The 25,828-nt window shown below is 35.9% G+C and overlaps 1 protein-coding gene across 2 annotated transcripts in view; it reads right to left on the reverse strand.

The window, feature by feature from the left end:
* MYO16 (myosin XVI) overlaps nucleotides 1–25,828 on the reverse strand; it is a 655,611-nt gene that overhangs the window by 481,276 nt on the left and 148,507 nt on the right. For both annotated transcript variants that reach the window (XM_011966244.1, XM_011966243.1), the window contains exon 4: nucleotides 19,260–19,403. In XM_011966244.1, coding sequence (XP_011821634.1) covers nucleotides 19,260–19,403 — 144 coding nt within the window. The remainder of the gene's footprint in view (nucleotides 1–19,259; nucleotides 19,404–25,828) is intronic.

Raw genomic sequence — 25,828 nt, forward strand, 5'->3', positions numbered from 1 at the left:
GAGAAAAATCACAGACTAGCAAGACTTCTATTTGTTCTTAATAATTATGTTAAAATTAAGATAAAATGGTGTTTTCTTACTCAAAATATACTGGTAGTAAGGTGAAAGGATCTAAGATCATATTGAGAATTATCTCATAAAAATGAAGATATATGTTTTATTTATACCTTAAGGTCAAGAAACCATTTTTAAATCTATTTCTTTTACTTTAAGCCTGTATCATTTTTATTACACACACACACACACACACACACACACACACACACACACACACACAGAGAGAGAGAGTGGCCAAAACCTGTAACAAGGAGTTTTATTCATGCTCAAAAATGTTGTTCAGTATGTCAATATACTGACATATCAGAGAGTTAAGTATGTCAATAGTCTGTACATTAATTTATTCCTTACCATTGTAAACACACATTTCCTCTCCCTAAGCAACCTTAGATATTCTCTGCTTGCTCTGCATGCTACAGCTTGTTCTGCATGCTACAGCTTGTTTTGCACACTACAGCAGAGTGCTGTGACAGCAACAGTTCTACCAGAACGCAATGACTGCTTTACCAGAAATCACTGCTGATCTCTTCACTGATTTATTACATAAATGCAGGTGCTGTGAGAAGGTGACATGAAATCTATTGTAATATAAACATACACACATTGTCAACTGTCTGAGATCTGCCAAATCCTCAAAGTATAGCCTCTTTTTTTGTATATGTTTCGTAGTGACCATTTATTTAGGTAGCAGAATGTGAAGGGTACTGACTCCTACTACCTTTGTGCAAGTTAATGTAGGTCTTGATTCTTTTCCAGCTAATTATCATTTCATAAGTTCATTCTGATGGCCCAGAAAGAATTTATTTTTAGAAATGCACCTTAAGAGCACCTCCAGGACCGCCTCAGTAGCAGACTTAAACACATCATACACTTTCTGTATTTTCTTAGAATTTAAAAAGCAAATACATTTTAATTAATACCTAGGTCAAAATCCATTTTACTTCCTTGAGTGCATATGAATTGATGTTATTACTGAGATCATATCTCTTGCAGAATCCTCCTGATAGTTTTGGTTATGGAATGAGTCAATAAAGCCATTCCCAAAAAGAAAGACCTCATAAAGAGACAGACTCCTTCTAACGAATACAAAAAAACATATAATCCTCCAAAGAAACAGGGTTATGTTTTATTGTTACTAAATTTTCAGTATTTTTTTTTGAGTAGAAATATTGGTGCAATGTCTCATCTATCCTGTCTCTTACATCAACCTTATTAACATATTTATTTATGATATACAAAAACTTAATAGTGTTTTACATAATCATTTTCATCTATAAGTTAAGGCCATATATGGGTGGATCACGAAGTCAGGAGTTCGAGAGCAGCCTGACCAACATGGCTTTTTAGTAGAGACCAACCCTGTCTCTACTAAAAAAAAAAGAAAGAAACTACAAAAATTAGCCGGGCACGGTGGCAGGTGCCTGTAATCCCAGCTACTCAGGAGACTGAGGCAAGAGAATCATTTGAACCCTGGTGGCAGAGGTTGCAGTGAGCTGAGATCATACCACTGCATTCCAGTCTGGGCAACAGAGTGAGACTCCATCTCAAAAAGAAAACAAAAGAAAAAACAAGTTATGGCCAATAATCTTTCAAACAAAATGGAAATCTCCAGTCTCATAAAAGTTTAATGGCATAAGCTTTTTTAATGTCAATGAGCAGTGGGTTAATGAAATGTCTCTTAGGATTTCTGCCAGTGACGAATGACTATAACATTTGCACTTCCAGAGTTATCCCAGGAATTTTAATAGTCCTGTCTTTATAGCCGCTTCTTGAAATTAAGTATAACGTTTGTACGAATCTGTGCCCCTCACTAACAAATAGATATAAACATATGTAATAGCTTGTAGGTGACTATTTATATACGGGAAACCTAGTACAGATATTTTCATAGAATTTTTCTGAAAAAGCATATAAATTACAGATAGTGACTTCTATAATATTTTCCTCCAGTCACAATGAGACTAGATCTTTCTTGGTCTCCTGAAACATAAAATTATGTATAATTTTTATTGGAAAACCCATATTTAAAAATATATTTTAAATTAACATTTTATTTGAGGACACTTTTAAACTTGAAAAGAAATTGTGACGATACCACAGACCATTCCTATATACCTCATACCCGTGTCCTCAATTCCCAATTCTTACATTAGTATGGTATAATTATTATAATTAATGAACTGCTACAGATACATTATCATGAACTGAAGTGTTCACTACATGCAAATCCCTCTAGGTTTACATCTTATCTTATATCTGTCCCAGGACCTCATCAGGATACTACATTACATCTCTTAGTCCTATCTCCTTGGGTTCCTTTAGGCTGTGACCGTTTCTCAGATTGACCTTGCTTTTTATGACATTGACAGTTTTGAAGAGCCCTAGTGATGAATTTCGAAGACTGACCCTCAGTTGTGGTATTCATGACGTTTTCTTACAGTCGAACTGTGCCTGTGCGATTTCGGAGGAGTCCCACAGAGGTGGAATGCCATTCGCGTGACATCACATGAAGGGTATGTAATATCAGTATGGCTCGCCACTCTTGAGGTTTCTGTCACCACCTGACTGACGTAATCTTTAACAAGCCTTCCCTCTGAAAAGTCACTTGTTTTTCTCCCTTTATGTATTGTAAACTCTGGAAAGAAGTAACTTGGAGCAGCCTATATTTCAGGAGTGAGGGTTTATGCTACAATTCTCTGAGGATGTAGAAGCTACATAATTATTTGGAAATCTTCAGCACAGTAGATTTGTGTATTCTACTGCATTGATTTATATTATTAATGGATTAATATTTATTTCATATTAAAGTAATAATCCAATACTACTATTTTATCATGTTGCTTAAATTGTTCCAGTGTGAGCCACTGGTCTTTCAGTTGGCTCTGAATTTCTTTGATGTACTCCTTAAAAAAAAAATTTTACCTCTCAAGTTTCAAGCACTACAAGCTGATGCAGGCTTGTCTTGTAAATTTCATGCAAGACCTAGATTCAGCCGTTTCTCCAAAAATTCCTGTTTTTCTTTGTTTTTTAATTGGAGAATTATATGGGGAACCAAGATTTTGGAGGTCAGTGTGTTCATCGCTATGAAAGTGTCATGGATTTGGGCTCTTTCAGCTGACACGGGAGGGAAATATGTGTGTGTGTTTGTGTATTAACACACGCACACATATATGTATATACACACACACATAAATATTTCTATGCATAACCATCTGTAACCCTATTAAGCTAACATGAGTTCATACTGATATTGTCAACTCTAATCCATCACCACAGGAGTCACTCTAGCCTCCTTCCCTTGCTTATTTGCAAATTCCTGCTGCATCAATGAGAAAGCTGGCTCCTAACATCCATTTATATAATTGTCCACTTTCAGTGTACATGTGTCGCTGTATCAGAATTGTCTTTTTTTTTTTGAGACAGAGTCTCGCTCTGTCATCCAGGCTGGAGTGCAGTGGTACAATCTCGGCTCACCGCAACCCCTGCTTCCCAGGTTCAAGCGATTACCCAGCCTCAGCTTCTCGAGTAGCTGGGATTATAGGCGTACGCTACAGTGCCTGGCTTTTTTTTTTTTTTTTTGTAGTTTTAGTAGAGATGGTGTTTCACCACGCTGGTCAGGCTGGTCTCGAACTCCTGACCTCAAGTGATCAGCCCACCTTAGCCTCCCAAAGTGCTGGGATTATAGGCATGAGTCACTGTGCCCTGCCCAGAATTGTTAACTCATACCTCCATGAGAAGTAACTTTGCACATTGAAGTAGAGTGCTATGCAAAAATGTTTGGCTTTAGGCTTACAGAGTCCACTCATCGACACCTTTCTTTTTTCCATCCTCTTCAGCAAAATTGTTTCATAGGTTTGCAATACATTTAGATTCTCTTGTCAAATTCCATATTCCATCTTTGGATCCCAGGACATCCTAAATGATTGTTTTTGTTTATATACATTAAGGTTCACATTTTGTACTATAAGTTTCTTTTTTGTTCACAAAGGCAGGGTGTCGTGTATCCGCTATCACAATATCATACAGAATAGTTTTACTGCCCTAAAAAATCCCCTAAGCTTCATTTACCTATTCATCCTTCATCTTTGATCTCCAAATCCCTGGCAACCACTGACATTTTTTTACTATCTCTATAGCTTTTGCCTTTTCCAGAAGCCTTTTAAAACTGGCTTCTTTCACTTGGATGGCATATGCATTTAAGATTTATCCATGTCTGCTCAGGGCTTGTTAGCCAGTCCTGTTTTATTGCTGACTCCTGTTCCACTGCATGGATGATCCACAGTTTGTGTATCCACTTGTTTACAGAAGGACATCTTGGCTGCTTCCAGGTTTTGGCAATTATGAATAAAGCTGCTATAAATATTTGAGTATAGGCTTTTAAATGGACATAAGTTTTCAACTCATTTGTGTAAAAACCCGGGAACTTGATTGCGGGATTGTATTGTAAGACTATATTTAACTTTGTTAAGCACTGCCAAGTGTCTCCAAAGTGGCTGTGCCATTTTGTTTCCACCAGCAGTGAATAAGAGCTCCTGTGGCTCCACATCATTGCCTCCGAATGACTTTCTAGGTTTTGTATGGCTTTGGTGTGTCTTTTAGTCACTGGGATGGGTATATGGTGGTACTGGGTCTTGTTTTAATTTACAACTGTCTAATAACAAACGCTACTGAGCCTCTTTTTGTATGCTTATTTGCCATCGTCTATCTTCTTTGGTGAGGCGTCTGTTAAGATCTTCTGCCCATTCTTAACTGGGTTGTTTGTTTTCTTATTGTTGAAGCTCATGAGTCCTTTGTATATTTTAGCTATAAGTTCTTTCTGAGATAAATTCATAGGAACAGAGAATAAAGTGGTGGTTATTAGAGGCTGAGAGTTGGGAGAATTCAGATGTTGGTCAAAGGACAAAAAACTTTAGCCAGATAGGAGGAATAAATTCAAGACACTGATTACATGATTACATATCATAGTCACTATATATTGTTAATAACAATAGATTGTATAGTTAAGGAATGCTAATATTTTGTGTTCTCACTGCAAAAAATAATAAGTGAGGTAATGCATATGTTAATTAGCTTGATTTAGCCATTCTATAATGTATACATATATCAAAATGTCATGTTGTACACTATAAATATATACAATTTTATATGTCAAAAAAAACCCTGCCAAACTAAATTATTATCAGATACTTGTTTTATATATCATAGTCCAACTTATCAATTTTTCCTTCATGGGTTACAATTTTGATATTAACATATATATATAAACTCCTCACCAAATCACAGGTCACCTGGATTTTGCATGTGATTTCTTCTGGAAGTTTTAAAGTTTTATATTTTACATTTAAGTCCATTACCCATTTTGAGTTAATTTTGGGAAAGGTTTAAGATGTGTTTCCAGGTTCATTCTTTTGCATAGAGACTAATTGTTCCAGGACTGTTTATTTAAAAATCTACTTTTTCTCTTTTGCATTGCTGTTCTTCGTCAATGATCACCGGACTGTATTTATATTGGTCTACTTGTGGGCTTTCTTCCTTGTTTCATTGATCTCTACGAAAACCTTCTATTCTTTCAGGAAAACCTGTGTTGATTACTGTAGTTTTATAATAAGGATTTTTAACGTAGCTTGTGGTTTCATTGATTTAATGTCTTTATGTTTTCCTATTTTTAATTTATTTCTGCTCCAATTATCATTATTTCTTCTGTTTGATTTAGGCCTCAATTGCTCTTCTTTCTCTAGTTTCCAAAGGGGAAAGCTTAGATTATTGCTTTTATATCTGTCTTCTTCTCTGACACATGTATTTAATGCTATAAATTTCTCTCTAAGCTTTGATTTTGCTGCATCCCACACATTTTGATAAGTTGTACTTCTGTTTTTATTTAGCTGAAAATATATTTTAAATAATCCTGAGACTTCTTTGGGCTACACGTACTTTTTAAGTGTGCTGTTTCATCTCCAAATATTTGACAATTTCCAGAAACCTTTCTATTACTGATTTCTAGTTAACTTCATTGTGGTCTGAGAACATATTTTGTATATTTGTTCTACTTTAAAAATTTTAAGGTATGTTTTATTGCTCAGAAGACAGTCTATCTTGACATGAATTATTCACGTGAGATTGAGAAGAACGTGTGTTTTGCTGCAGTTGACTGGAATATTCTGTAAATGTTAATTCAATAGAGTTGACTTCTGCTGCTGTTCATGAAAGTGGACATTTATTCACTTTTGCCTGTTTGATCCATCAATTCCTGAAAAAAGCACAGTGAAGTCTACAATTACAATAGTGGGTTTGACTATTTCTCCTAAAATTAATATAGCTTCTCTGTCTTTTGATTTATATTGGCATCATAGATCTTTTTTCATTTCCATTTATCCTGTCTGCATCTTTACATTCAATGTGGTTTTCAAGTAGACAACCTAGAGTTGGGTCATATATATTTATCACTACCAATGATCTGTGTCTTTTAATTGGTGTGTTTAGACTACTCAATTTAGAGCAATTATTGACATAGTTGTGTTAATCTCTGTGTTTGTAACTATTTTCCATGCATTAAATTGGCTCTTTGTTTCTATTTTATCTTCTTCTTCTGCCACCATTGATTTAATTGAGCATATTATATGATTCCATTTCATATCCTGTCTTAGCATGACAATTATACTTCTGAAAAATTTTTACTGGTTGTTCTAAAGTTTCCAGTATACATTTTTAACTAATCCAAGTCTACCTTCAAATGACACTATATAAATTCACATGTAGTGCAGGTATCTTACAACACAGCATTCCCACACCCTCCTCCGTACCCCCTATGATATTACAGTCATTAGTTTTACTTATCCTTATGCTATAATAACCCAATATATTGTTATTACTTTAAATAGTCATTTTTAGATGAATTTAGAATAAGAAAAACAAAAGTTGTGTGGAGTTATTTTTTGTCTTTATTTCTTTCTCATTGTTCTCTATTCTTCATGTAGTAAAAGATTCTGACCTATACAATTTTCCTGTGTATGTTTTTAATAATTTATTTTAACATTTCTTGCAAGGCTGGAGGTCTGCTGGCAATGTATTGGCTCAACTTTTGTTCGTCTGAGAAAACTTTATTCTTTTTCACATGTGAAGGATAATTTTACTGGAAATAAAATTCTATGTTGGCAGTGTTTCTTTTTACCATTTTAAGTATTTCACTCCACTCCTCTTGCTTTCATGATTTCTAGAGAGAAGATCATTGTGATTCTTATCTTTTTTTCTTCTATAAATAAGATATGTTTTCCTGCCTAGTTTTTTTCAAGATTTTCTCTTTTTGTTTAGTATTCAGCATTTCAAATATGCTATACTTAAGTATAGCTGTTTTTTGGTTTTTCATTGTTTGTTTTTTATGTTTATCTTGCTTGTTGTTCTCTGAGCATCCTGGATCTGTGTGGCTTCGTATCTGTCATGAATTTCAGGAAGCTTTTGGCCATTATTAAACCAAATATGTCTTTGGCCTTTTTCTTTTTGTTTTTAAATTTTGTTTTTTTAGTTGATACAAAATAGATGTACACATTTGAGGAGTATATGTGATAATTTTATAAATTTATATAATTTTTAAGGATCCTATCAGTATATTGGGATATTCATCATCTTAAATACTGTCTTTTCTTTATGCTAGAAACATTCTAATTCCTCTCTTCTAGCTATATATACACGATAGATTATTGTAAATTACAGTCACCCTACTAATCTATCAAATACTACATCTTATTTCTTCTATCAAAGTGTATACTTATTCTCTCTTCTAGTACTCCCATTACACATGTCAAACCTTTTCAAATTACTCCACAGTTCTGTTGTTTCCTGTCACTGTGTTCTTTTTGCATTTCAGTTTAGAAAGTCCTGTTGGCCGTCAGAGGTGGCTCGCTATTCCTCACCTAGGTCCAGTCTACTAAGGAGCCCATCAAAGGCATTCTTCATTTTTGTTGCAGTGCTTTTGATTTATAGAGTTTCCTTTCGTTTCTTTAGTAGAGTTTCCATCTCTTTGCTTACATTGTTCATCTGTTTTGTAAGTTGTCTACTTTTTCTCATTAGAATCCTCTGCATATTAATAATAGTTATTTTAAATCCCTGTCTGATAATTTTAATATCTGTGTCATATCTGTGACTGGTTCTGATGCTTTTTTTAATATCTTCAAACTGTGTTTTCCTTGTCTTTTGACATGTCTTTTAATTTTTCTTTGAAAGCCAGATATTAGGTATTACTAACTGAGGTCATTAGGTCTAGGAAGTGAGAGTCTATTTTGATCTGGCTAGTAGCTAGGCTGTGTTTAATGTCTGCTGTAACACTAGGAGCCAGAGGCTTCCAATATTTCTTTGCTTTTGTCTCTCTCTTTATTTTGTGCTTCCAGGTACTTCTCTGCAAAACATCTGTTTTATGGATAAAAGGATTTTATCCATAAAAAGGACCTCTCTCAGATCTTCCTTGTGGGAACCTGGTGAGTTCCTTGTGAGAAACTCTATCGTTTTACCTGGAGGTAAAACCCATGAAAATGTGGCGCCCCCTAAGACTGTGGCCCCCAGGGTTTCCTCACTCCATACTAGTCTGCGCTCAGCCTCCGGCAAGTCAAGACATTGCCATTTAAATATTCCTACCAGTATATGGCTCCTGTGCTTCCGCTCCAGACCATCTGCATCCCCTCAGATTTTAGAGCTGATAGACTTTTTCTTACAAACTTAGTACTCTGATAGGTCCAACAAACGTCACCGATTTTCAATCAGTTCAGATTTGTTCTTGTTGTTAAGACAGGAGTGACAATTAGAAGCTGATTTGAAATTAGAAAACTTACAGATTTGGTTTTTTCAGTGATACTTTATTGCTTATCTTCTAAAATCTAATATTATGCTTCTAATCACTGTTAATATTAAGTAAGCATTTTTATGATAGATAGAATAATTTTCCACCATAGATTTTAGTGATGGTAAAGTTTAAGTAGCAGCAGATTTATAAAATCAAAAACTAAAAACCAAAAGGCTCTTTGTCTTCAAAGGCCACTAACAGCATAGGAGGCTGAATAGCCTCTTTCAAATTTTTTACTATTCATGCCAAAATATATGAATGTGGGTAAAAAATGGGACGTTTGCCCAGTTTCCTTCTATGGTCAACTTGCCTTAAGATCAAGTGAGATACATGAAGTAGGATAATCAATGAAATGAAAATGCATTCACTGATTTCACCACAATAGTATCAAAAGCGTCCATGGCCAAGGTCATTTGAAAGGTTCCAGTGGGCTTAAGTCAGATTGTCTGGATTGAGAACTGTCTGGGAGCTGCTAACTGGGGTCAGCAGAATCATACTGTTCTTCAGAGAAGCTTCAGTGTAAACGTGAGAGGAACAGTAAAGCACAACTAAAGAAACAAGTTTGATTATTTTTTCTTTTTTTAACTTAATGAAAGATACTGGGACATAAATATGAATTTAAAGGAAAAGGCTAATAGAATGACTGAAAACAAGGGAGGAACAAGGAGAAATCCTTGGAGAGGTGACTATGAGTAGAATTTAGCAAGTATGTGAAAAGACTTAGCTTAAAAAGGAGAATGAACACCTCTTTAAGGATGGAAAAAAGGCAGCAAATAAATAGGAAAAAAATCAATCATTTGTTAGTAGGAAGTTGAAGGCATTCAAGCCTGAAGACTTCAATTTTCTCAGTGCAGTCAAAGGCAAAATCAATTGATGAGAAAGAGATTAAATATTGTATGTGTGGTCATTTACATGAAAAGTTGATATTCAGGTGCTTGGCCAGGATTTTCTACCACAGTTCACATAGGAAAGTTAGACTTACCTTGAACCATTTAAATGTATACTTATTTTCTACGAAGGGGTATCACCTGACAAGAGCAAGGGCAGCTTGTGCATTGATATGTAAGAAATTGAAGTGATGAAAAGGGCAATTTATAACCAAACTGTAAACAATTTTATGTAGTAGTATTTAACCTAGGAACTGTCTAAACAATAATTAGTCAAATTTTGGAATGATTGGATTTTGATCTATCAATGTAAGCCACCTCATATAAAGTAAGCCATATGTCTGTGAAATGTTTACTGTTTCAGCTATGACAGAATGCTTTGGTTCCAGCAGTTGCCTGCAGCACCCATTAAAGTGATCTAGTTCCACCTTGTCCATTACTTACAGAACAGGGCACACTCCACCCTACAGGCAAAGATGTTACTAATATCAGATATTCAAACACAAAAGGCCGAGGATTAAGAAAATGTTCCCTGCAATTTCCAGTAATCAATCCATTGTTACTGAAGTAAAAGAGTGATAACGTCACTCCGAGCCTCACTCAGCAAATGACTATACATTGGCTAATATTTCCTCCTACAACTTCTGATTTCAAGCAGTAAAAAAATCTTTAAAGAGCTCCTCCTTGTATGTAATAGTAAGAATTCAGCAATCTGATATTCCCTATCACCCTTTTCAAAATCAAAACTACTTAAAATAATATTTTGTCCTTTAGTTCTCTACTATCAATTTCTTGAAACTATGTATGATGGATATTCTTTATAGTAAAATTTAGTGAATGATTCCAGGACACATGAAGTATCAAATGACTTCCACCCCAAATTTTTCAATAAGAAAAAGGAAAAAGCCTGAGAAGATGAGTCAGTAACATTGGTGACCATTTTCCTAAACACAAGCATCATAAGGTGGTTTACGCAATTTAAAGAAATTAATACCGCTTTAAAGTAACTAATACCAACATAAAAGCATTTTTTTTCTTATGGTTTGAAATGCACCTATTAAAATGTGCATATTTGTCACAGCTTTAGAATTGCTAACTGTACAGAATAGCTTAGCAACTGTGGCCACTTTATAAAATTAAATGTGAAAATTTAGATCCGGCATACTGAAGACAAAATGGAAACCTTTTATCTAAAATCGTATCAGAAAAGAAGTGAGAATTGAGCAATGCTATTCAGAGACCATTCCCTATAAAAACCACATGATCCAAAATAGCAAAGAAAAGTCCATTGTTCCTCTCTCAGCAAGCAAGTGACTGAGCATATCTGAGATTTTACAAGCATTTAACTCAGGGCATAGCTGCATTGTTTCAACATCTTAGAAATTAATACATATAAATATGCACATGTTGAAATAAACATGAAGTCAAGATTTTTAAGAGAATAAATCACTTTCAGCTTTGTGAATTTAATCTTGAGTAACAAAAAGGCTTCTCAATCTGAGGATAAGTAAAATACCTTGGAATTTTTTTTTTTAAGCTAGAAAAACACATTTGAGTTATAGAACATTGGTGCTTGGATGTGGTACAAGTCAGAAAATATTTTAAAAATTAAATTATATAAACTGTAAAATAAAAATTATATATTTGAGATGCTCAAATAATAAAAATGTAAATGAAAAAATTCTTAGTGGACAAATTATATATAATTATAATACATAATCATATAACCAAGTACATATAAAAATTATCATGCATTAAAATATTGTTTTGGGGGAGCCAAAACATTCGTATTTGGGATTTCACACCACTGCCAACCTCTCTGATATTAGATTTTATATAACAATAAGGATTAGGGCTGGGCGTGGTGGTAGACATCTGTAATCCCAGCACTTTGAGAGGCTGAGTTGGCTGGGTCACGTGAGGTCAGGAGTTCAAGACCAGGCTGGCCAACATGGTGAAAACTCATCTCTACTAAAAATACAAAAAATTAGCTGGGTGTGGTGGCATGCGCCTGTAGTCCCAGCTCTTTAGGCAGCTGAGACACAAAAATTGCTTGTACCCAGGGGACGGAGGTTGCAGTAAGCCAAGATCATGCCACTGCATTCCAGCTTAGCAACAAAGTAAGATTTTGTCTCAAAAACAAACAGATGAGGAAACAGTAAGGATTATAAGTTTATTGCTTATGGCACAGAAGCACTCTTCACACCCAATGAGACAATATAGCTAGGAATTTGCAAAACCCTATTCAACAATATGATGTAAATTATGAGGCCCTCTTTTGCTCAAATTGTGAAAATGTAGAAACCCATCACTTTTTGGCTCACTCCAATTCCTAAAGTATATTGGGCTTCAATGACTTCTATTTCATAGTTAAAACTCAGAAAAGTGTCAATAGTTTTGTTTAACAATAAGTACAGTTGATTCTCATTCTTCGTGCATTCCATATTTGCAGATATACTTACTTGGTAATATTTATTTGTAACCCCAAAATAATTTCTCATGGCACTGTTGTGATAATTTGTAAACCTGAACAGAATGATGAAAAATTTTAGTCAGCCAAGGTTCACATTCACAGCTGAGATCAAATAATATACCTTTTTTGAAGTTAAAAAACTGCCTGTTGTTTCAGCTCTCACAGAATGAACAAGTATCCTTTTTGTGGTCTTTGTAGTGCCATTTTTTTCCACATTTTTGAGCTTTTAAAGGTGGCCCCCAAGTGTACTGCTGAGGTGCTATCCAGTGTTCCTAACTGAGAAGGCTTTGATCTGCTTTCATGAAGAAACTACACGTGTTAGTCTTCATTTGGAGTGAGTTGCAGCACTCACTCAATTAGTTCAATGTTAAAGAAGCAATATTATATATTAAATAAGGTGCCTGCAAACAGACACAAAAAATTTGGTGATATGCTGCTCTGTTTATGAAAATATTGTGACCAGGGATTTGAAGGAACCTAACCTTGTATTTCCTCTAGGAGCGAAGCTCAGTAGTTGCTAACTCTGTGTTCATAATGACTCTATAACTACCTTAAATAAGGAGAATCTACTCTGTGATTTGTGTTTGTTTGTTTGTTTGTTTTGTGAGCTGGAATCTCGCTCTGTAGCCCAGGCTGGAGTACAGTGGCACGATCTTGGCTCAATGCAAGCTCCGTCTCCCAGGTTCATGTCATTCTCCTGCCTCAGCCTCCCGAGTAGCTGGGACTACAGGTGCCTGCCACCATGCCCAGCTAATTGTTTGTATTTTTAGTAGAGATGGAATTTCACCATGTTGCCAGGATGGTGGATGGTCTCGATCTCCTGACCTCGTGATCTGCCCACCTCGGCCTCCCAAAGTGCTGGGATTACAAGCGTGAGTCACCATGCCTGGCCTTCTACTCTGTAATATTTCTTAATATTCTTTCCCAATTTTAAATAATCAAGTTAAAAAGCTGTGTTTAAAAAATAAATGTATAATAATATTACAGTGAAAATCATGATATTATTAGCCCACTTAGGGACTCTTAGCTCTGAATGAATTATAAGCAATATAGCACCAGATCAGAGTGGTCAGGGGTCCAAGTTCTGACGCTGGCCTTTATGGGATCAAATCTTGCCTCTATGACTAATACTATCTGGCCTTCAGCATGTAGATTTGCCTTGTTTCTGAATCAGTAGCCTCAGCTACATAAAGCAGAAAACGCTGACACCTTCGTAATAGAATTCTGTGATAATCAAGGAAGTTACTAACTGTAAAGCATGCGAAAAATGCCTGCTGCATAGGGAGGGCTACATAAAAGTTAATTGTCAGTATCTGCTAGAGTTTTCGTTCACAGTAGCTAAGCCTCCTCCAAAACAAAACACATTTGTGGCTCAATTCAAGTAGCACTGTTCTAGTGCTGTTAAGTAGACAATGCCCCCTTTCCACACACACTCACATGTCTCTCCTTAGCAACTCACAATAAATCATCTCACACATCAATAAAATTATTTTTATAGATGACTTCCTGGATAACTTGAACAATGTGGCTTGAATATATCTTTCATTCATTTTTAAACCCAGTCTTCTGCCATTCCCTCTATTCTAACCTTCTCTATCTCAGCAAACAAAAATTACAATGTCAACTTTCCAGGTTTCAGGCCAAAAAAGTGGAAGTCATCTGTGACTCCCATTCTTTCTCTCCACACTAAATCCAGTCACACAAAATATGGACAACTCTGCCTTCCAAATCCTGTATATCCAGATGTCAACCACTTCTTGCCACCTCCACCACTTGTAGTCTGGTCAATAGATACCTAAATGTTCCCTGTTCTTCTCAGTTGTAGAATTTCAACAGAGCAGCAAATGTGATCCTCTTAAACCTAAGCCATCACATCACTTCTTTCCTCACCTCTTTCTCCCCAAGGCTTCCCTAATCACCTAGGGTAAAAATAGACTCTGAAGTCCTTGCAAAGGCTTGACCTCACCCTGCCCTTCTGAGTTCATCTATCCTCCGACCCCCTGTCACTTCACTGCAGCTGTGCTGGTCTCCTTGCTGTCCCTCCAACACATAGATTCTGCCACATAGCTTTCTATGTACCATCCCCTGTGGCCGGCACACTTGCACCCATGTATCAACATAGCTGCCGGCTCATACGTCACCTTTTTCATGAAGCCATCCTTAATACTCTGTTCCTTTCTTCCTGACCTTTCCAAAACCTCTTACTAGTTGATATACTATAAATTTTAGTCATTTATGTGTTTCATCTGCTTTTCCTTAATAGAACGTAAGCTCTAAAAGGCAGGGCTTTTCCTGCCTGTGCTCACTGCAGACTCCCTTGAGCACACACAGACGGCCACCACAGATTTAATACATGAATCAGTGCTGCGCAGTCTCTCTGGTCCATCATCTAGCTCTGGAAAATGGAAAGAAGATGGAGCATGCAGCCTTCAACACTGGACAATAGCATTCATCTGGCAAGTAAAATACATTTCTCTTTTGAGGTTATTGGCAGGAATGTATTTTTACAGTAATTAGAATTTTTGTGACAACATATTTTATCAACATTTATTTAGAGTAAATTGCTTCTGTGGCTGGATACTTAGGCTGGCTGTAACATGGTATGAATACAGCTACTCAGATTGGCTTAATCCATTAATCAAATTTCCCAGGGGTTCATTTGATTAATTGCATTGTTTGTTTTCACCACTACTGTAGAGTATAAAATATCTTCTCATTCAACGTGCAGCATCTAAAACATAACAGTCATTCAATAAATATTTAGTAAATGAAGGAATGAATAAACAAGCTGTAATTTCCCTTAGGGCAGGCCTTATGTTCATACATAATTGGTGATCACTCATATTTATTAGTTAAGTGAATGAAGATGATGATCGGTTAGTAGAAGTCATTGAATGAGGGCAACTAACAGATATATTCCTTTGTATATTACGTTGGATTATTCTACATTGTGAGAAACAGGGCACTGCTGAACCATGAAAATATTGCTAATAATTTGAAAATTATAGATTAACTCTATGATCATCCATGAAATACAACTAGTTTTTTTCTCCCTCAATTCTGTTTGGTAAGGAAAAGCAAACTCATCAGATATTGAGATAATTTGTGTGCTAAAGCAAGCACTTGTAATACAAGTGTAGAACATGTGAGGTAAAGAAGTCTAGAATATGTAAAAGGATGGATGTGGTTATACAACAGCTTTTATTACGTATGAGTTAATATTGTCAATATTTTTCAGGCTGAATTCCAAAAACTGGCCTGCTTTCATTCATTCATTTGTTGATTCATATACTTAGCTTGCAAGATGATATTCAAGCATACACTAAGCATCTATCAAGTGCTAGGCACTGTTTTAACAAACAGCAATGCATGCATGCGCTACATCTGTGACTTGCTAGAAGCTAATTATTTATTAAATGCCTAACCTGAAGCTGGTGTTAGTTAGATAAAGAATTACTGAATATACATCAAATTGTTCCAGGCAGAAGAGATGTTTATTTTAAAGGCAACTGGTCATTACTGTGATTGAGTTGTTGCCATGGGAACAAATAGGAGTTACAGAAACTGTATCTCATAAGAACAAAGAGAAGAATACGTCATTATTTAAACAAGTACAATATTCATAATGGGATGAAATATCAAGGAACACAGATAATGTAATGGTAATCTTAACAGTAAATGTGGGCACGTATCAAAGAATAGGAAGATAAAATAAAAGTAGAGAGAAGGAATGTCTAAAACTCTCCACATCCTAATGAACTTAGCGCTGAGTCAGACAATGACATGAGGGTATTCCTAGTTAGGACAATAATATAACACTTCTCCAAATTGTTCCCCTTTTTCTAAACATTCATTTAGGAGACCAGGATTGGTGCCAATTTAAATCAAATTTCCTTTGGAAGATGCTGCTTAGCCTCAACATGAAGAAGGCTAATGTCTATTACCTCAGTTATACAAGGAGTCACAGGAAAGGTCTGAGTAACTTGCCAGTATGTCTAATTTATTCTTATAATTATGTTGTTATCCCAGATACCAGTCCTAGCGACCTGCCCCAGTCCTAGCTCTGGTTATAAACATGCCTCCTTCTTGTGCTCAGGATGGTCTAAGTGTTTTGCTACCTCTAGACTATAAATGCTAGTTCTGACAATTATGCTGTATTGGTCTGTTCTCACGCTGCTATGAAGAAACACCCGAGACTCGGTAATTTATAAAGAAAAGAGGTTTAACTTACAGCTCCACATGGCTGGGGAGGCCTCAGGAAACTTATAATCATGGCAGAAGGCACCTCTTCATAGAGCAGCAGGAGAAATAATGAGAGCCCAGTGAAGGAGAAAGCCCCTTATAAAACCACAGGATCTCATGAGAACTTACTATCACGAGAATAGCATGGGGGAAACCATGTCCATGATTTAGTTACCTCCCACCGGGCCCCTCCCATGACATGTGGGGATTATGGGAACTACAATTCAAGATGAGATTGGAGTGGGGACACAGCCAAACCTTATCATATGCTATCTGTGATACCAGTCTCCTAGATGCCGAAGGGGAGTCATTTCATGTAGTTATAGATATTGCACCTGAGTCACTACACTGTTATTTTATGAGCTATTTTGCTTGAAATGTAACTCACATCTAACTCTTTTCTTTTTTTGTCATAATTTGGTTCATCAACTCAGGGCTGTTTCTGCAATATTTAATTGCGAGTATCATGTGAGACACCAAGATCTACACTCAGTAGAGATTACAGAAAGAAAGCAGATCTTCTTGCTCTTTCCCATTAGAAATAAGAAACTGCTACATTCAGAATGGAGGAAGGGAATCCTGGCTGGCAGTGAAACTGAGATCTCACAAACCTGTCTGAACTCAAGAAACTGAAGCCTGTGTCCAGACATTTGCATTGAGGAAATGGAAGAAGGATTTTAACATTTTAAGCACAACCACATGAATATTCATTTGTAAGAATAAGTATGGCCATTTTGCATGCAGAAGAAAGAGGTTTTTTGGCATGGCTTAATGTAATTAATAATAATTAGAGAAAAGAAATAAGGATGGGCTTTGAAAAAAATTACTGATTCTTAAAACTAGTATTTAGAAAAAAACAAATGAGAACATAGAAAAACTGCAAAAGCCATGAATCAAACTTTTCTATCTCATTCTCTTATAATTAAAGCAGCTAGCTAAACTATCAAAAAATGTATCAAACAAGTACTATGAACTTAGTTCCTCCTTAAATAACCCAAGTGAGTACTCTATGAGTTGTCAGCATTCTAAAGGTTTCTAAACTTGATCATGTTACAGTATTACTTGAAAAGTGACTTGGTTCCTTTCTGTGCTATATTTTATAGCTTTTCACAATTCTGGGGAAATCCTGTGGCCTTTATGGTGAACTGACAGTTTAGTGCCTCTTAGGCTCTGTATCTACAAAACCCAAATCTTGTTTTATAAATGAGTCAGGCAGCTTTTCATGCCTTTTTATGTAGAGTACTAGCCCTCTAAAAGTTTATATTTCAAGCTAAATAATCTTTTATTTCCTTTGCCTTTCCTTATTAATATACCCTCCATCTTCCAGAATTTGAAAGACATACATTTTTAGTGACATATGTTTCTACTGAAAAAAAGGAAGTATACATATTCTTGAAGGACACATCAGAGAAAACGAGACAAAATTAAACCTCATACAAGATTAAGACAGTCCCTATTCACAGCCTTTAATCCCAAAATATTTTCATTCATAATTTTAAAAAGGGGGGAAGACAAGCAGTATGGTATATTTAAAATGTTTTCCACCAAAAGCTATGCTCCCTAGTACTGTAGATGTGAACTCATTGGGGAATAAGGTCTTTGGAGATGTAATCAAGTTAAATGAGGCCATCTGCCTGAGAGTGGGCCCTAAATCCTATGACTGGTGTCTTCTGAAAGGAAAACATGAGAGATTTGGATACAGTGACACAGAAGAAAGTCATGTGCTGATGGAGGCAGAGACAGGAGTGATGCTGCTATAATCTAAGCAACATCAGGGACTGCAGGGGTCACCATAACTAGGAAGCACCAAGAAAAGTTTCATCACTAGGGCCTACAGCAGGAGCATGGCCCTGTCCACACCTTGACTTCAGACTTCTAACCTCTACAACTATGTTTGTGTACAGCCATCAACTATGTCTTAATGGTATGGCAGGCACAGGAAACTAATATTGGTAGCATGGCTCAGTGACAAAAAATGGACTTCTGACAATGAACTTGAGTTCTTAACTATCGTTTGCTTTTGGCTTAGGGCAAGTTGTTTAATATATTTGAGCATTAGTTTGCTTTTGTGTAAAATCTTGAGCTTACATAAAAAAATGTGAAATCCAGGTGCATAATAGCAAGCCATTAAGAAGTTAATTTTTTAAATAAATAAAAGCAAATCATTCTTACTCATATATTCCAGTGTATTTTCTAAAAATTGTAAACAGTTTCTTGAAATACTTTCTAGAGATTACTATTCCAAAATAAAGCATGTGTGAGGATCAATGTCTGGATGTAAGATTAACTGAAAATAACAACCAAAACAACAAACTCCAATGCTTTTTATATTTAAAGTTCTCGTTTTCATGTAAACAAACATTGTAGACACTTCTTTACTAGATGTAACCAAGAAAAAAAAAGATTCAATATAAACCATATCTCCTTATAATGTTATGCCTCTTTGGCTAAAAATTTAAAAAAGAGAATGAATTGAAAAACAAAATTATCAAACCATTTTAGTTGAAACTGACTTGTATCAAGGCATATAATCCCCAAGGAAAGGCAAGAGAAGTTGCATTTGGCATAGTATCTGCACAATTTGTTTTATAAACTATATGACCCGCAACCTTTGTCTATAATTATCTTGTGTTCTAGGGGGATACATGATAACATATGCAGATTTTTTTCTCAACCAAAATATTAAATATTGAAAAATATCATTAGTTAAATATATAGCCTTTTACATGCCATCAGATCTTCAAATGGTAAACTGAATTGCTTTACTTACTAATACAAGAAGCAGGACAATATCAGGGTTATCGCATGCACAGGCAATGTGCATGGGCGTCCAGAAATCTTCATCCTGGTGGTTCACGTTGACTCCTCTGTCAATCAGAATTTCTGCAATGAAGGCATTATCATACCGAGCACACTAAAAGAAAGAATACAAGGAAATATCAAATTATTACGAACCGTGATATGGCTTATTCCAAATGCCCACAGATTAAAAAAAAAAACTCAATGTCAATTTTGGGAGTTGAGAGGTGAAGCTAACCTGGGAAAAGATGTATTTCCCCAGCTAACCAACAAGGAAAAGAACATATGCAAGACTTCTGGGGAACTGGGTCAAGGAACAGCAGACAGAAAGAAGAAAATCAGGGTAGATAGTAGGAAGGTCAAAAAAAGTACTTACTTACTGGTTTTTATTTCATTTGTAAATAGGAGTTTTTTTTTTTATAAAACTTGAATTATAATAATTATCTTCCTAAAAGTACAGAGTTGATCACAGTACCCTTCTACTCTAAAACATGCATAGTTTGTCGCTGCCAAAAGAATAAAGTGTAACTATTTAATTGCATCCAAGATAGACAAGGCCCTTTAGAATCCATGCAACTTAATTCCTCAACATTCCCATCTGTAGCCTTCACCCTAGTCACATTTCATGGCATGTCATACTGTAAAAGTTAACAGTTGAAATTAGAGTCTCCTAAAATGAATTTTTATGATTTTATACTGTTGCATTTTATATATGTTCAATAATTTACTAAATCAAACCATCAAGCAACTTAATTTACTATCTATAGTTCAAACTCAGGTAAATATTGTATGTGTAAGTCAGGGTTGGCATCATGGGTGTACAATCTATGCAACTGTGCTTAAATGAGTCCTGTACTTTGATGTTCTGCCTTTATCATCTTGAATTTCTAATTTTTGAAAAGTCCCACATATTTATTTGCATTGACCTCTTCAAATCATCTAGTCCTTTTATGAGTATTTTTATTTTTCTTCTTTTTTTTTTTTTTTTTTTGAGACAAGAGTCTTGCTTTGTCACCAGGCTGGAGTGCAGTGGCGTGATCTTGGCTCACTGCAACCTCCACCTCCCAGGTTCAAGTAATTCTCCTGCCCCAGCCTCCTGAGTAGCTGGGACTACAGAAGCATGATACCACGCCCAGCTAATTTTTGTATTTTTAGTAGAGATAGGGTTTTACCATGTTGGCCAGGATGGTCTCAATCTCTTGACCTTGTGATCCCCCTGCCTTGGCCTCCCAAAGTGCTGGGATTACAGGTGAGAGCCACCACACCCGGCCTTATGAGTATTTTTCATATTTACATCTACAGGTTACATTAATGCCAAATGCATATCAGTACAATTAGTTTTTAAAAACTTATTAAATAGGTCAGCAAAATTTCTGGGTTATGAGATATACACTTTTTCTGTGATGTATATGCATAGAACAGATTTCCCACCCCAAAGGAATGCCAATCAATATCCCACTGGAAGCACTGTCACACAAATTTACCCACCAATTCACTGGATAGTACCATTAAAAACAAATCATTGTAGAATTTTTGCTTCCCTGTAACAGGGACCAGATGTACCTTCCTGCTTGAATCAACCAAAAAAGAAAAACAAAATATATGACCTCTGAATGATGGGCAGCAAACAAGATAAGCCCTACTACCGTTCCAGTCTCCTACCTTGAGAGAGTTCCCAAGCTACAGCACAGGGAGAAGAACCCAGCTTGACCAAGGCTGGCTCTTGAAATGTCTTGAGAGACCAGGGTGGTTACATTTCACAGAGCAGAGTAGCAGAGAGGACAAAGCTGCACAGAGAAAAACTTTAAAGTTCCAAAGAATGCCTCCCTCAAGTGCTCAGCTGAATAATGATCAGCACATGCACTCTAGGAAACTGCCCAAGGTCAGGCAAAGAACTGCCTGAAAAGAAAGAGAACTCAAGGCTCATAAATTACAATAAATAATGGTGCCTGTTCCTGCCAACCATACTGAAAACTGCGTAATTGACAGGGCACTGGGTAGACTACTAGATGTGTTTTGCTTCAGTGGAGGGAAATATGAGTCCTAAACTAAATGCTGCTCTGTTCCCAACTGAAAAATTTCAAATTCAGGCCCTGAAGAGATGAAATTGTTTCCAAATAATTTAGTAGCCCCCAAAGAGTTCAAGATTATTTACAAAAATACTGAATACCCAACAAGGCAAAATTTACTGTGTCTAGAATCCAACAAAAAAAAAAATTGCCAAGTATACAAAAACAGCAGGAAAATAGGATCCACAGTGAACAGATACACCTGTTGGAATGAGCAAACTGGGTGTTAAAATCATATTTATAACTATATTCCCTATGTTCAAAAAGTGAGGGAATCTATTGAAGATGTTAAGTACATACATGAAAGATATTAAAAGACTCAAATTTCACTTTCAGAGATGAGACCTTTAATGGCTGAGATGGGATCAGCAGCAGACTAGATATTTCAGAAGAAAAGATTTTTGAAAAGATTCACAAATCAGTTTGTAATAATTTGATATTTCCTTGTATTCTTTCTTTTAGCAGTAACATAAATTAAACAAAATATGACAAGGAAAGAAAAATGTTTTTTTTAAAATGGCAGAGCATCAGTGATCTGTGGGATATCTTTTTAAAAGATTATATCAGAACGAAGAGCACTGAGAATTGTGACTGTGTGAGTTATATATATTTTTTCATTTAGTCTATTTAAAATATAATTGTTTAAAAATCATGACAGAGTATGAGGTTTATAATATATACAGATTAAAATACATTACAGCAATAAAACAAAGGCTGGAAGGGGAGAAATGAAAACATAATATTGTAAGGAATGTTTTCATGCTACATGTGAATGGATAGGATGCCACTTGAAACGAGAGGGTTAAGTCAAAGATGTATCCTAAAAATACTAAAGCAACACGAAAATAACACGCACAGTGCATAATACCACAAAAGAGATAAAACTGATTCATGAAAAATACTCAAACCTAAAGAAGGCAGAAAAAGAGGAGAGAGAAACAAATGGGACACGTACCAAAAAAAAAAGGAAGGTGGTAGATTTCAACCTAAACATGTAAGTAACCATATAAATAAGTGTACATATTCTAAATGACACAAAAGGCAGGGAGTATTAGACTGGATAACAAAGCAAGAGCTAATAATTGTCTCCAAGAAACCCTCCACACTTTGCACTGAAACCAAGATGACAACAAGCGTGTTCACTTTTACCACTTCCCTTCAACATTCCACTGGCAGTTCCAGCCATGGCAAAAAGGAAGGAGTAAGCAAATACATTCATCTAGATTGAAAAGAAATAATTAAAACTGCCATTATTCACATATGACATGATCATCTATGTAGAAAATATAATGGAATATGCAACGTTATTAGAACCAATAATTAAGTTAGCAAAGTTGAAAGACGTAAGATCACTATACAACAAAACAAAGATATTCCTATATGCTAGTGGTAAGCCTTTGAAAAATAATTTTTAAATTAAAATAGCATTAAGGATATTGAAATACTTAGGGATAAATCTGACAAAATATCAGTAAGACCTGCACACCAAAATCAACAAAACATTAGTGAGATAAATTTTTTTAAAACCTAAATAAATGGAAATTTATAGTGTGTTCTTAGGTCAGCAGATACAATATTGTTAGGAAACCAGTCCTTCCCAGATTGATCTGGAGATTCAATCCAAATGTGTCATAATTCCAGATGAGTTTTTTTGTATATATTGAAAAGCTGAATCTAAAATTCATAAGTTAATGCAAAGGACCTAAAATTGCCCCAAAAATCTTTAGGGTGGTGGAACCCAAAGTTCATGAACTAAAACTACCTAATTTCAAGCCTCATTATGAAGTTATAGCAATCAAAGCAGTGTGGTGTTGGCGTAAAATCAAATTAATCAATGAACACAACAGAGAATTTAGAAATAGATCAATTCATGTATAGACAACTAATTTTTAAGAAAGTGGCAAGGGAAATTCAGTGAAGAAAGAATGTTCTTTCAGTCGACTATACTGAAATAATTGAATACACACATGTTTAAAAATCCTTTTGACCTACATTTTGCCCTATATTCAAATATTACTCATAATGTAAAATCGCAAAAAATGTAAAACCAAAAGTTACAAAAGTTCTAAAAAGAACATAACAGAAAATCTTAGTGATGACTAAAAATGCAGCCTATCAGGGAAATATTAGCAAACTGAATTTAATTAAAATAAAAATCCTCTATTCCTCAGAAAATACTTCTCAGTATATAAAAAGACAAGCCATAATCTAAGAAAAAATATCCACAAAACACCCATCTGTTAAAAGACATTTATCATGAATATACAAAGAACTCTCAAAATTCAGTATGTGAAAAGAAACAAAAAAACAGCTTCAAAGATTAGGCAAAATATTTAATCTCTCACTTCACCAAACAAATGGGTGTTCAAATTATGGTTCGAAATCATGATACACTAACTGAATACTCATACCGTCCCCTATTATCAGGTTGTGTCAAGAGTGTATAACCACCACAGCAAACAAGCACGGTGTGAGGTCCCTAAAGAGTATGGAGGAATGTATTAGCAGACATCATTATTAGGATTCAAGTAAGCAATGGCTGCAATGACAAATGTGAATTCTTATAGAATAATTTTGGTTTTGAACTAAGGTCTTTCTGTATCTGATGTTCTTGGTGATGTGTAGCAATAAAATGGTCACTAGACTCAGTGTCCTGACCATATGAACTGAGGCCTCATCCCCTGGAGCTTCAGGTTTGGGTGCAAGGACACAGAAGGTGAGTGGCATAGTAGGAAAGTTCAATAAATTGATGTTAGAATGTGAGGCCCCAATCCAGTTCATTTTAGAAAATTCATATGCAAGTAATTCCTTTTCTACTCTCTTTAGCTTTGTGATAGCTCAGCATATAATCAATAAAGATGTGACCTCCTCCTTCTGCGCCTGTCAAGATATCCTTGACCTGCATCTCAGGAATCTACATTTATATTCAGATACCTGCAGCTTGGATTTTCACTGTGTTTCATCAAACAGAGTTAATTAGATCCAGCGTTGAAAGTGGTATCAGCCCCTCTCAAGTGATATAATTTTGGGAATCACATTTCAGAGGATTATGAATAATAATTTGACAGCAATAAATATCTTCTAGTCACTCTTGTCTGAAAAGAGTATGATGGTGGAACATTCCTGTAACAAGGTTCTTATAATATTGTTATGTAGTAAATCTATTTCCCTAGAAAGAATTTTCTTCAAGTCAGGAAATCTTCCTCCCAACTCACGTTGCTCTTCCTTACATCAGTCACTTTCCGGTGACACTTTATGGCACCAAGAAAGTGACTGAACCCACATTCTATTATGCCCAGCAGAACTCCGACACCAGCAGGTCCTCCACCTGCAGCCTGGAGCCAGGTCCCCAAGCTCCTGCTGTCACCTTCATTTACCACTGGAAATGCCAAGAAGAGCTAGCTAAGGTGGGACCCAGTGCAAAATGAAAATCCGCGGCTTCTAGTTTTAAAATGATTGACAATTTCAAGACAGTGATAACAGAGGGTGAAACCAAGCATACTAAGCATGGTACCTTTCTAAAAAGAAGGCCCTGTGTGACTATATGGGTAACCTACCGGTGATGCCTGCCCTGAATTACCAAGCCCTTTAATCAGCTAAGCTCCTAGATTCCTGCATGGCCACAGATTACTCCCCTCCACGGAATGATGGGAACCCAGCTCAATTTCCACTTCTGGAAATGTCCAGAGAACCTAAATGGAAGTCAGTCTCCCTGAAAACGGCATCTCTCCTGCAGCCTCGTCCAGTGTAGGGAAACTTATTCTTCCACAGAGCACTAAAAAGTTTGGATATCTTCTGAGCTTATCGTTGATTCTTCTGGAATCACTGGATGCTTACGCTGATGTGCTTCTTTCTAAGATTTACCCCATCCTTATGTACTACCTCTTCTCCCAACCTGGTCACTCTTCTCTGTCATGGAAGACTTGGGGACCATGATGACAGTCTTCTCTCCACTTAGAACACCATCAACAGAGGAAGCATTAACAACACCACTTATTCCACATAAGAACCCCAAAATGTCATCCCTCCTGGACTCCACCAAACTTTATCCACCCTTCTGTTTGTCATTTAGCAAGACTGCTTTCACTCTGAAATATTACATTCTGGCATCCCAATCTGTGACTAAAATATCTCATTCTGCCTCCTAAGACAAACTGAGAGAGCAAGGTGATGGGAGAGCAAGTCCTTCCTCAAAGGCTGTCCAAGCCTTTGACTGTGTGGTTAGAACATGTCAACAAATCCTTTCAACACTGCATCAGCAGTTCACAACTTCTCTTGTACTACACTCCTTCACTCATTTGTAACTTTCTAAACAAAGGTAATATGTCTTAATATACAAACTCAACACAATTCACATTGCCGATTCATCTGAAAGTACTGAAAATCATAGGAACCAAATGACAAGCAAAGGGAACTTTGAACTTAAAATGTGTGTGTGTGTGTGTGTGTATGTGTGTGTGTGTTTTCTGTC

The sequence above is a fragment of the Mandrillus leucophaeus genome, unplaced genomic scaffold (genome assembly GCF_000951045.1).
Source record: "Mandrillus leucophaeus isolate KB7577 unplaced genomic scaffold, Mleu.le_1.0 Scaffold750, whole genome shotgun sequence".
Taxonomy (NCBI): Eukaryota; Metazoa; Chordata; class Mammalia; order Primates; family Cercopithecidae; genus Mandrillus; species Mandrillus leucophaeus.